Source organism: Lipophrys pholis, assembly GCF_963383615.2.
Source record: "Lipophrys pholis genome assembly, chromosome: 2".
NCBI classification, from domain to species: Eukaryota; Metazoa; Chordata; class Actinopteri; order Blenniiformes; family Blenniidae; genus Lipophrys; species Lipophrys pholis.
Window position 1 is genome coordinate 19451965 of NC_137636.1, and position 13773 is coordinate 19465737.

The 13773-nt window shown below is 41.5% G+C and overlaps 1 protein-coding gene across 6 annotated transcripts in view; it reads right to left on the reverse strand.

The window, feature by feature from the left end:
* The window catches only part of esrrga (estrogen-related receptor gamma a), a gene marked incomplete at both ends in the record, with an annotated part of 68840 nt that overhangs the window by 32687 nt on the left and 22380 nt on the right, over nt 1–13773 (reverse strand). Inside the window, 2 exons of one of the 6 annotated variants that reach the window (XM_080458744.1) lie at nt 6662–6778; nt 12919–13343. In XM_080458744.1, the coding sequence (XP_080314870.1) occupies nt 6662–6778; nt 12919–13343 (542 nt within the window). Of the gene's footprint in view, nt 1–6649; nt 6779–12897; nt 13344–13773 lie in introns of those variants that run through there. The other 5 variants (XM_080458747.1, XM_080458743.1, XM_080458745.1 and 2 more) reach the window with 5 other exon arrangements.

The following is a 13773-nucleotide window of genomic DNA, read 5'->3' on the forward strand; positions in this document are numbered from 1 at the left end:
AGGATGGAGGAAAAAACATAACATGGATTGATTTCAGATGGTCAATGATATGATAAGAGCAGGGGAGAAGAGTGAGAGGCGTGGAAGTAGGTGGACAGAGATTTGGGATGATCACAGCATCGAGAAAGATGAACGATAAAAAAGTCAGAGAGAAAGAGAACATTTAAAAAGGCAAACACAATTGAACTCGGTCTGTTTTACAGACAGTTTATTTTGTATGTGTGGATGTGTGTGTGCTGTGTTGATGTCCTCACATTAGCGGGTTTCCCTAAGTAGGTTTCAGAACTGATGGATGAGTTGACTGAAGGAGACCACAGATCCAATGACTTCTAGTGCATGTATGAGTGAAGTACCTGTGTTGCTCATGTTGTGACAAGATGGATAGATGAACATATTTAAAATGAGAGTAAAAATAGGACATACAAGGTGAATGTTCAGCTGTGATGTGCATTTGCACAAAAACAAAAAACAAAACTGTGATGCATTGTCTCTGTTCGGTGTCAATGCAGTCACAAAAAGTGAACATGTTCACTTTTGAAAAAGAAATGCTCCAAAAAAAACAACAACTCATACGATGTTTATATCAAACGTTAGAAATAATTGATCTGATGTGAATACTTTTTTGTGTATGTTCAAGTTGACAGATTATCAGAACTAAAGTAAGGAGCATAACAGAGGCATGGATAAAAGGAAAAGTGTGTGTGTGTGTGTGTGTGTGTGTGTGTGTGTGTGTGTGTGTGTGTGTGTGTGTGTGTGTGTGTGTGTGGTGTCATGTGGTGACGTTTGTTTAGACCAGAACAGATCAGCACTGCCGGCGGCAGCGGGCAGGTGGCTGTCACTGGTGTGTGAATTTGTGAGGGTGTGTGAGAGAGTGAGAGTGAGAGTGCGAGAGAGAGAGAGAGAGAGAGAGAGAGATAGAATCCAAGTGTTATTTTCATATTAGGTACAAGGGTTAATGCTTTTAGTTGTGCAGTCCGATGCATAAACTTTTATCCAATGACTACACATCCAAAGTTTGTGGAATTGGTTTGCCCATTTTGTTTCAATTTCTGTATTAATCTGAAATCTTTAAATCTTTGTCTGGATGAAAAGTCGCTACTTTCATACAGTTAACATGCAGCATATCAAACACAAGTTGTATCTTAATGTGCAATGAAGTGGAATGTGCCTGGATGTGGGTTTACCTGCAATACTCCCTGTCCTTTCCTCTGAAAGAAAGTATACGTGAAAGAAAGTGGACCATTTAAGCAGATCTCAAGCTACACCGTTTCCATTATCGCTCTTTTCTTGCTGGGATGCAACCAGATGCCACCCGCACGCACAAACACTCACACACACTTATCCAGGACAGACGCTACAGGCCCAGATTTAGCTACAAGTTTCTCAAGGGGGAACACCAGACGCCACCAGTCGTCTGGCACTCCCCTCCTTTGTTTCCCCTTCTCTCATCTCCTCCACATTCCCCAACATCCACTTTCTCCTTCTCTGCTCATCCTTTTCTGCTCCTTTGTATCCGCCATCTTTTTTTTAAATCATCACAATCCCTCATATATTTTCAGGAATGAATACACAAATTGTCTTCATACTTAAGGTGTGTTAGCCAGTGGTTTTTTATTGTAGTCTGTGCGAGTGCACATGTGCAGAGCGATGAGACTGGAAAGCTGCAGACAAGATCATTGAGCTATGAGGAGAGTTATGACACACGCTACCAGCTGTATATACACACCAAGCACACACACAGACACACACCAGCAGCAGCACTCACACAGACTGGGGCCTTCCACCCGATCTCACTCATTAGGTCTTAGAGGCCGTGGGGAGCACGGCCAAAGTTGGCATGAGCCATTAGTGTGTGTGTGCGTGTTTGTGCATATGTGTGTGTGTGTGTGTGTGTGTGTGTGTGTGTGTGTGTGTGTGTGTGTGTGTGTGTGTGTGTGTGAGGCGTGTTGCCAAGGTTTATATTTGCAGTCCGTGGACTTGTCCCTCTAGTAGTCTACCATCTGAATCCAGCTGGCCGTTTATAACATTATAGAGATGGAGGCTTTGGTATCGGATTCAACACATTCTGTCTGTTTAGCCACGATTCATCAGACGGGCCGTCATCAAAGCTGCTGCTGTAAGGGAGCAAATCTGTCAATATGAGCATATGTACTGTATACACGCCTACTGAATACTGCTGGCTCCTGGGTTGTGTGTTTCTGCCAAAGCCTTTCATGTTTGAATGTCTGATCTGTGTTTTGTATTCTGTTCATGATAATTCGACACATTACTGCTGACTCTGAATGTATTACGCCTGTCCTGCTCTAACATTTTGGCATGGATGGAGTAAACCAACAACAGTGCTGTTACTTTTGCTTGTTTGTAAAATTTTAACCAGTCGTTTGTATCTTATCTAAATGACGACTGAGGCTCTTTTTTTTTTTTTAAATTTGTTGATATTCCTTCTTTTTTGATAATTATCATCTTTTTTTCTTCCCTTGTCCTCTCACACCACCCCCTCCCATTCTCTAGGCATATTTTAGTCCCGCCCCGTGACCTTTTGGTCTTCAGCTGACGCATCATTATGACCTCATTAAAAATGGACAGACAGCCATTGCCAGAGGGGTAGTTCTCATAATATAATCAGGCCTTTTAATTGCCTTGCTCTAGAAATTAGCTGCTACATATTGGTGGGTGGGTGCCCCGTATTTGTTCCGTGCTGCAGCTTGTCCCTCGCTCACTTGCTCTCCTATTCACAGTGGTGGTTTAGAAAATCCAATATTCCACACTGGCAAGGTTAAATGTGAGTGTATTCACATTATCAGGTGTGTGTTTAAGGGAACCTCTAAAGAAATAGTTCTACTCTGGGCTGGTTTACTGACCCTCTGGCCTCTTGTTACCCTCCCTTTCACCATTCACACTTCCTTGCTGCCTCAGTTGCTCTTCATCTCAACCTCTCTGTCTCCCAGGGCGACAAAGCTAATTTGAGGCAGATCTTGCCCTAAGGGGGTAAACTGTAACACACACACACACACACGCACACACACACACACACGCACACACACACACACACACACACACACACACACACACACACACACACACACACACACACACACACACACACACACACACACACACACCACACACACACACACACACACACACTGCCCTTACCACTTTATCTTCACCTTTCTCCCATGAGCTCGCCCCTGCCAACCACCGTTAGCCCTGATGCTAACTGATCTAGCCACTTACCATTATCATGCATGCAATTCTTCTGCAACAATACTCACACCCAGAAGGGCAAGATGAAACACAGCCGGTAGTGTTCAGAAAGGAGTACATTTATGTTGACCAGTGTGTTTAAATGCTGCTATGTTGACTGTCTTACTGTCCACTGATCTTAAAAGAATTAATGAAGAAATAAATAAACATACTGCTTATTTGTTGGAGAACAAAATATTAACCAAATTGAAAAAAAAAAAAAATCCACACAGTTTTGACTAACGTAAAATGAAAAACTTTCATACATGAATTTGATCTGCCACATGATGACTAAGTTATGTTGCTGTAGGTCAACAAATCTGAAAAATGTAAATGTAAGGGATGCATTTGCAAGAGGCAGGTATTTGAAGAATATCAAGGCTAGTTTATAGGCTCATGATCTTTTCAGATTTCACATGGGCTCAAAAAGAATTAAAATAGGGAAATATAAGAAAATGGATGTATCCATTTTCTAAATGACCCTTATTCATATGTAGAGCGGGACCCCCTGTATTAAATTCACACCCGGCACAACAAATGGGGTGGCTGTGGTCTGTCATGTTGATGTATAGATATGTAAGGCGATGTGTGTGTGCATGATGTATGTGTTCAGAGCTGGGGAGCAGCGGCAACAAAAGGCAGTTATTTGTTTGCCTGCTTGAGACAGAAACACACAAACACATGTCCTACAGCTAAATACCCACAAACATACTGCACATGATCTCAATATAATTCCCTGTTTGATGTAGACTTCTGAAAAATATTTATATTGATTGAGAACCTGCCATATTGCCTCTTTATCTATCATTGTATCATCGTGGTAAAAACCTTTAAAACATTATCCATTAAAATAAATTATAAATTCACATTTTCCTTAAAAATAAAGAGCTTATAGTGACTTCGCGTGGAAGAGTGAACTGGTTTCCTTGTCGTGTGGGCGGATGTAGTGTCAGCTGCATAAACTGTGGGACAGTAGGAGCTGCCAACAATGCATGTTATAACATGGGTGTGTGTGTGTTTTTGTGGCTACGTATACACATACACGAGACAAAACAGGAGATGAGTCATGAGTTCTGCCTATGTCAGATCAACCGGGAGAAGAAACGCAAGGACAGCAGCTTGGTGGGAGAGTGTGTGTTTGTGTTTCTTTGAATGTGCAAAAACAGGAGAGCAAGCAGGCGAGGTGCGCAGTGCGAAGTGAAACTTCTTTCATGAATTTTGTAACTCATCGGGAAACGCTTTGCTTCTTGTCAGTATTGATTGTTACATTTCAAACAAATAACTTTAAGTAAAATCAAAATAAGTAATGGAAAATTAAGTTCTCACATGTATGATAACATCAATAACAGAGATGCGCTCAGACATTTCGTCGAACATCCATTCATCAGAATGTTAGATATGCATAGGAGTTCCGAGAAGTCCTCTCGTCACGTTGGTAGTTCTGTCAGTTCAATGAACAGACCAAACGTTGTGTTGAGATTGGAAGTGAACAAAAGAAAAGGTGACTATTTTCCAAGAGCGACTGTGTGAGAAGCTGCGGACAATATCAACCATCAACATGTCTTGAGGTGTTTAATGGCCTCACAGTTCAACATTGCCTGCAATGCTGCCTCTGATCATGACTCCTTCTTAATATCAACATTAGTGCCAATTATATCACTGTCTTTCTTCTTAAAAAACTTTCCCTAAAAAACATCAGCTTTTTCATGGTGTTTGACCAGTATGTTACCTGGAGGAGCATCCTATAGTGAAATGCTTTCCACTCTGGGATTAAAAAAGTATTTCTATTCTATTCTATTCTATTCTATTCTAAAGAATGCATGGAAGTATAAAAGCAATAATTGTACATTGTTTGATGTGCATACATCTGTTTTAGTGTGTACAATGAGCATAAATGGGCCTACAGAATAGCACAGTGCTGGAGCCAATGGCCGATAACAAGGACAATGTCTGTAGACAATGGAAGGAAACCAAATTAGCTACAGAAAACCCATGCTTGGACAGGTATAACATGCAAACTGCACAGGAAGGCTGAAAAGCCCAGACTCAAACTTGGGACATTATCTCTGTTAGGTGAGAGTGCTAAACAGTGCACCACCTCCTTGTGAATGTGTTCTTGTGGATATTTAAAATATTTGTAATAAAAAATCTTTCTTTTTTGAAACCTCATGCCTCGTACTGCTTTGGTTTCACTCAGTATTATCTGAGTTGGTAAAAATCTGCAGTATACACAAAGGAGAGCAGTGAATGAGAGTGTCTCAGGATGGATAGAAAAACACAGAAGAAGCTTCAGAAAGAGAACAATTATCCTGAGTGGGAGAAATGCAGGGAGAGACGAAGACAGGAATGGATGGAGGGAGGGCTGGCAGGCGTCGGCACAGGCACGCTCCCTGACCACTGTAAGGAAGGGGGCGTAGGCCAGGTCTCCCATCAATTACAACCTTGACCCTCCTCTCGTCTCCTTTCTTTCTCACACGCGCTTTCTGCTTCATTCAACCATCCTCCCCCTGCTTCTCATCCTCCCTTGGTCCCTCTCCTCTGCTCCTATAAATCAATCTCTTCTCCCTCCCTACCCCTAGGTTTCTCCTACCTTCCCCCTCCCTCCCTCTCTCCCTCCCTCTTTCTCTCTATCAGGCCTCCTCTTCATCCGTTGCCACTCCTCTCCCTCCTTTCATCGCTGGAAGTGCAGTGGGAGTAGAAAGGTCAGAGGTGGGCAGACAAGAGGGAGAGAACGAGGCAAAAGGCAACGAGGGAGTGTGAAAATGAGAGAGTGAGTGTATTTAATCAAAGTGGTGTGGGGGCAGATAATATCAGTTTTTTTTTCTTTACCTCTGAACAACTGCTGAGTGTCGAAACAGTTCTTTAATTTCTTTTGGCTTTCCCATTAAAATAAGGTAAAATGAGGACAACTGTGTATTTTGATATGAAAAGGAGGAAATAAAGACCAGGTGGCAGTAACAAGATGAACAATGGCAAAAGGGAAATGCTGCCATAAATATAAAAGTATAAAAGACAACAGATGATGAAAAGTGTAGAAATTTTCAGGCACAACAATGGCTAGGGACAGGGTTACTATTGTGATTTTTCAAAATGAGCAGGGGAGTCAGACCACTGTGTATGTGAACATACCTACTGCTAAACAGTGGTGACATATTTAGTTTGTGACCGTAAAAGTTCTCATAGAATCTACCTTCTCTCAAAGTACACATCTGTATTATTTAATATTTAGCTTCATTTAATACACAAACTCCAACACCATGGGCGATGACACAAAATGCATCAATGGGGAGCAACAATCAACAAAGGTTCAATTTGTTTTAGGTTAATACGACACAAACTGGGATATACTCTAAAACATAGTAAGTTTATTAGAATTTAAAGGAAAGTGAGAAATGGAAGAGACCTTTCCCCTTACCCTCCCTCAGCATCCCCACAGTCAGACACTTCATGAAGCGACAGGCCTGGCAGGACTTGCGTCTCCTCTTGGTGATCTCGCACTCGTTGGTGGCTGGACAGCTGTATTCGATGTTGCCTGTGGCATGTAGACATGTTGGAGGAAGACACACAGAAGGTCTTTATTTCAGATAGATATATCAACAGACAGGCAGGCAGGCAGACAAACAACATGTTAGACAGTGCATACAAATGGAGAGAACGATGACAGACCACAGATGTCAAGTTGTATACAGACACAAGTTGGAACCAAATACTGTCATCCTCTGATGTTCAAATAACCACAGAAGACAAACACTGATAACATGGATCTCTTGAATAAACCAAACAATTGCTTCTTCATAGGACTTTCATTTGTGATGGGTGTGATCTTTCAGTGAGGCACAGATGATGTGCGTCTTCTGAGCCGTTGTGTGTGCTACATGAATATATACAAAGGGTTAATGTGTAATTGCTGGTTGCGTGACTAGCTGCAGTGCAGACTGTGACACTTAGGTGCAGAGCTGAGGTTAAGATTATTACCTTAAGTAAGTCTATTAACTTCACTACCCTCGCCAACGAACACACCAACAGTGCGAGTACAATACCACTTCTGCCTTTGAGAGAGTTTCACTATTTTGACTGTTTCTATTATCTCTGACATGCTTCTGACTATCACTTGGCGGTAATATATTCAACGGCATCTTTATTTTGTCACTCTTTTAATGTACCCGCTTCACTTCTTCTGCTAATTTTAACATCGTTATACTGAAACATATCCAAATAAAACACTTTCATTCCACATTCTGTGCTCACGACGGCGGTACTCCTGTTTTCTCAGTTTTATTTGCCTTCTTTAATTTTCAGCTGTACACTCCTTTTCTACTCATTACTTCCACTTTGCTATAAAGGTTTGTGAAGAAAGCATAACAACAGATTTGGACAATTACTAACTTGCTCAAGGTGTTTCTATCTCGAAATTGTATTTATTGGTATGGAGAGCTGAGTGGGCATATTAAGCAAGAAGACCTTTTTTCTTCCTCCCAACTACAGTACCCCAACAAGCCAATACATCTCCCAATGAAACAGAGTAAACAGTGATTACTATTGACTGCTGCTGTGGAGAGGATGTTTTCTCATTACTGGGCTGATTAAGGGGGGCTAGTTAGCTTGGGAAAAGGCTAAATGCACAAATACTTCCTAATGGGTAACACGACACTCATTAATTGGTCTTGTTATTTAAAGTAAAGGCTAAGCATGATAAACACTGTGGGAATCCTAACTGTCGAATAGACACTACTAATGGGACTAGTTAGCTTACAAACCATTAGATGCTGATGATGGAGGCGAAGCAGATTAATTTAGCGATTTACCTAGTATTAGGGCTAAATGTGTTAATGACACAGAAACTGAATGGGTTAATGGCTAGTCAGGAAAAGACCTTATTATTCTAAGGAATTGGACAAGCTCCGCTAAGTGGATAACTGCAATGAAGAGCCACTTACAGGGCTGGTAGGACTAAAGCCAAGAAGCTAAACTATTGGCAGCTGAGCGTCAGCTGGAAAATATAACATTGCATATGTTTCCTGTAGGTCAAGCTGACACGCATTACCTTAAGACCACACATCATTTAATAAAATATAAAATCTGTGTATAATTTATCGATATATCATTCTGGCTTTGACCTGGAATACTATCCTTCTTCGAAGGGGTATGGGGTAGGAATTAGAAAAGGTTTATACCAGAATCTTACACTTTTGTGTGTGTGCGTGTGTGTGTGTGTGTGTGTGTGTATGTGTGTGTGTGTGTGTGTGTGTGTGTGTGCGTGCGTGCGTGCGCGCATGTGAGTGAGTGAGTGTGTAGTAATGTGCACTGGGGTGAGCTTAAATCAGAGAGGTTCTTGGGAAGGTCCTGTGTATACTGGTGGGTTTGCTTGTGAGTGTTTGTGTGAAAGTGGGGGATATAAGAAGGCCTCAAATCCCCTGCAATCTCCTTTGAGATGTGTGTATATGTCCACCTGCTGAATGACAATTGGCCAGCACAATACCGACTTTGTCATAGGAATGCTAGTATGTATTTTGGCCTGCCATCCTCTTTGTGCTGTATCTCTTTTTGCCTCTTCTAATGTTAGACCTGTGAACACCACACTCCAGTATACTTGCTTTGTCAGGGTATCTAGGGGTTTTATAAGATAGTTTTAACCCGAAGAGTAGCTGAGAGTGTAGGTAGGAGGCAGAAGATGGTATGATAAAGGCTCAAGGGTCCTTGAATCCAAAACAATGCCATCGATGCACATGGTGCACTCTTGCCAGCAGGTATCATTTTTACCACTTGAAAAATGAAAACATGCCAATACATATTTAGAAATTTAACACAGTTTGAAGACTGAAGTCTATATAATTTTACCGGTAGGTATTGTTAGGTGCCATTTTCAGTTTAAGGTCTTCCTCTATGCTTCACATCACCCATCCGTCTCCATCTTGCTTGCTTTTCTTTCTCCTTTCTTTTTCGCTCTTTGTGAGTCTCTCTTTCCATTTCATTGCCCTATACCTCCCTCTACCATACTTTGCCCACCTCTCCACTCCCCTTTACCCCCCCCCCCCCCCCCACCCCCCTCAATAAGGGAGTGATAGATGCAGGTTGTCAGGTGTCGCTGGACTGACGCCACAGAAACAGCAGCTGCCAGAGCTACTTCCTCCACGCTGCGACACACACATGCACAAACACGCCAGCACACACATGCCACTAATTCCTTCCTACATCCATGTGCCCAGTCCAACCCCCCCCCCCCCCCCCCACCCCCACACTTTCTCCCATTCCTTGTCCAAACTTATTGTTTATCTGCACCTCTCCTCACTGCTCCTCTGCTCTCCTGTCCTCTCCCACCCCATGCTATCCTCCCTGTCCAGCTGGAGGTGTTTTTTTGGTGATTACCTGTGGTTTCATTGGCTAATGGCTTGAAACATACCAATATGTCTGCCACTGCCCATCTGAGGCTGGTCCTGCTTTTCTGCCAGGACACACACACACTACTGCACAACCACACACAAACAGGAACATGTGCACAGATGTGCGCTGAAACTTGCACTCATTTACATTTGGATGAACACAAGCCCACACACAGACACCCAACATTCACAATATCTGTGGGTGAGGTTGCCAATGTGTGGCAGCCAAAGATAATGTAATGACCCATTTGTTCCAGTTCATCCAGGAAAACTCAGCCGGCAACCAAACAAACTTTGACCTGATCAAAAAATCCAACAGATACAGGGATTATAGATTAAGTGAAAAGATGGTGAAAATTTATTGAGTAAGCATTAATTGAAAAGCAGATTATTAAACATCTTATTGATGTCACATTAACTTTGATAAAAATCTAAAAGTGACTGATTTGGAAATACAGCCATTAGGAGATGAATATATATTTTAAATGGACTATGAGCAGTTAGAAGTATATCTTTATAATACTTGTTATCCTTTGCCTCCACTTAAATATTTATTTTCATCACAACCTTTCATGACCAAAGTCTTGTAACTCCCTTTATAATACATGACCCTTCACCTTTAACTTTTGACTTCATCATCAGAGCACAGAGAAAATAAAGACCAGGTAAAGAGACAGTGCTGATTAAGAGCTATTGAAGGTCATAAAATAAGAGATCCAACTGTCAACACAACATCAAATCTGCATGTTTTTTGGTCAATTGTGCTTTATCTGTAGCCTATCTCTAAACTGTGTGACCTTTAACAAGCCGTCTGAATGAAATGAGATGAGATTTGACACTGTAACAATCATGAATGAATAAGGTGTTAAGCCAGCGCAGAGAGTGATTATAAGGTTATGTGTGAGACCTTCTTTTCATGTGGTGTCTGTGCTTGAATGTGCTTCTATGAGTTTGTGAGGCAGCATGTATGTGTGTGCCTCTATCTCTGCATGTGTGTGTGCCCCAATCTTTGTCAGGATTGCACCGTGTCATGATCTCTAACCATAATAAACACATACAGGTCATCTGTAGGTAGTGGTGACCATCTCCTGAATGTAAGACTTCCAACCCCCAACACATCCTCCTGTCCCTCTCTGTCTCTGGGGCTTTAGAGGGAAAGCTGCTTATCGGAAGCAAAAGAAAGCAGCGACATATAGGCGGATGGATGGAAAGGCAGATAGATGAATCCTGTCTGATATGACTGGCTGACTGGCTGACTCAATGGATCGATGAGTGCTGGCTGGCTGGCGGTGTGGTTATTGCGATGGCACACTGACTAAGAAGAGGGCTTTAATTATTGCTCAATTATGGGTCCTATTTGATATTAAAGCAAACAAACCAAAAAACCCAGATAATTTCCCCACCAAAACAAAAGTCATTACACCTGCTAAGTAACTATGTGGCCAGGCTGTAGGGGGTTATTGAAACACATTTTTCTGTGTGCATGTGTGTGTGTGGTCAATCCATTGCTATGATGCATTCATCACAATCAACAGACTGGAAAAATATGAAAAACAATATGGATCTTGTCAGTATTGATTGACATTTAGTGCACAGGATCAAAATCATATATGTCTAGTTGGAAGAAATGTGTTATTGAAACTATGATGTCATTTATATGTATTGATTATTCATTGATATCTATTTATTGAGATTTTTATTTGGTTGACTAATAGAGCAAAATGGTGTCATAAAATATTTTTTGAAATCTGAATGTTATCAATTAATTTCTTGTAAGATCAACATCCTAAATCCAGTGTACCAGTAGTTGGAATACTGACTTGCAATCACGCATGCTTGGACTTCATAAAGCTGCGTTAAAATAGTTACAACATTAAGAGGAAAATATAAAAAGATGGAAAAAAAACCTAGTTTGTGCTCTAGAAGAGTCATTGATATACTTACAAGTTTGTTCTTAAATTCTCTGAATGTTATTGAGTGACTTGACCACTTCTTTTTGTAGAATATAGTGTAAAGATTAGTATGAACTCAGCTGTACATTTTGTGCTATATTTGTAACTGTATAGGCTGAAACATAGTTTAAAAGCAAGCCTCCTTAATAGAAAATTCTTATTTTTAGGTTGACCTATACTGTATCTACAAGGGTAAATGAAGGATGTCCTCAGGTTGACAGATGTATGTTAAATGAATGATCATCAAGTTCGTGGGACACAGTCCAAATACCTGAGCCCTTCCTGGGCTACTTCGAGCTCTAACAAGAGATGAGCAAAAGATTATTGCGCCTAATTCCTGGTACACTTTTCATCTCGTGGATTATTGTTCTATCCCTTCTCTCCTCTGTCCCTTTACCTGAACTTCTGACCCGTGGTTACGACCCCTGACCCTAGTCTGACTTTACGTTATCTCCTGTACAACAGGCTTAGGAATAAGCAGCTGGATCTAGGAATGCAAACGCTACCAGGAAATTATATTTTGCTGTTGATGAAGACAAAGGTCAAGGTTGAGGGTAAAAGTGGGGATGATGTCTGGGAGCTGGATTGTATGCATGCACCTGACAAGGACGGCTATATATGACTGTGCACGTGTGTGTGTGTGTGTGTGTGTGTGTATGTGTGCACAATGGAATGAAAAATGATGAAGGGAGGATAAAAAATTGCCTGTTTTAGGGTTCCTGGTGGCTCACTTAGCAGACAGAGAGGGAGACAGATACCTTATAAAAATCTGGGTTTACATCTGGCCTGGGGCTTTCATCATATGTCCTTGATTTAGCTCAGGTGTATGAGCATGAGTGAGAGAGTGCATTTCAATGTGTGTCTGTCTTTTATTGAGGAAAAAACATATAAAAATTGATTTCCCCACATTTAGGTTTTAGGTCCTATATGTGCAGGATTTCTATGAAAGATTGATCCCTGTTAAACAGCACATTTAGTTCAATATGCAGTGGAACAGGCTTAACTTTAACCTCTGACCAGGCATACCCTGCAGGCAAAGCTACAGTACGGGCTAGTGGTGTCCTTACAACATGCGATTTAAAGGTTTAAAACGCAAATTTATAACAGATTAAAGATATTAAATTATACAGACAGAAAAAAGATCATTCTTCATGTTATAGTTCTTTGAAAACAAATATTAGTCAAGAACAACACAGACACCAAGACAAATGTAGATGAAGAGATGATTTAAAAAAGAAGAAGACAAGAATGCTTACAAAAAAAGGTATGACATACACAAACAGAAACAGATGGCAATAAGAGGGAACACAGAGGTACACACAAGTGAAATGGAAACCAACCTTGAATGGTGCGCTTGAAGAAGGCCTTGCAGGCCTCACAGGATGCCACGCCATAGTGGTACCCTGATGCAATGTCCCCGCATACCAGACACAACCGCTTGGGCATGGAATTCAACATGTACTCGCACTTAATTTGTGAATCTTCCCCAATTGTTGATGAACAGTCCTCATAACGCTTTGATCCGGGGCCACCGGCAGGTCCCAGGGGCCCCGCATTGGAGCCATAAAGACTTGGGGAGTCCAGGCCGTTGGGGTGGCCGTTCATCGTGGACGAATATGAGCCCGAGGCGTCACTGGAGCCACCAGGGGAGTGGTGGTTTAGGCTGTCAGTCAGGGAGGCAGGACTAGACGGCTCAGTCTTTATGTAAGAGGACGGACAGTTAGACTCTAGGTGGCGCTCCTTACTGGACATTCTGCAGAGAAGCCTGAGGGAGAGAGACAGAGACAAGTAGAAGAAGAAAGGGAAGAGAGGCATTACACAATGCAGCTTGAATTTTTATATATAAAGAATTGGAAAACTTCCGTTGCATTGCAGTTTTTGCCGTGCGTGTGAATGTATTAATACACCTTAAAGTTACGTTCTCTTTGAGACAGTGAAACATTTAAAAAAACAAAACACTAGTGAAGTTCATTGGCCTTTTAATATGGTAGACGTAGACTGTCTTGAAAAGTCATGTAGGAAATTATTTCATCATATGGCTGAAGCGAAGACGTAAGAGACTTAAATCTGACAAAATACTATGAGCATAGCAGAGAGGCCTTGGCAATACCACATAGTCACACAAACACATTCACATGCTTGAGGTCGAGGTCATCCGTCACTCTCCAGTCAATAGCAGCTTGTTCTACATGAAG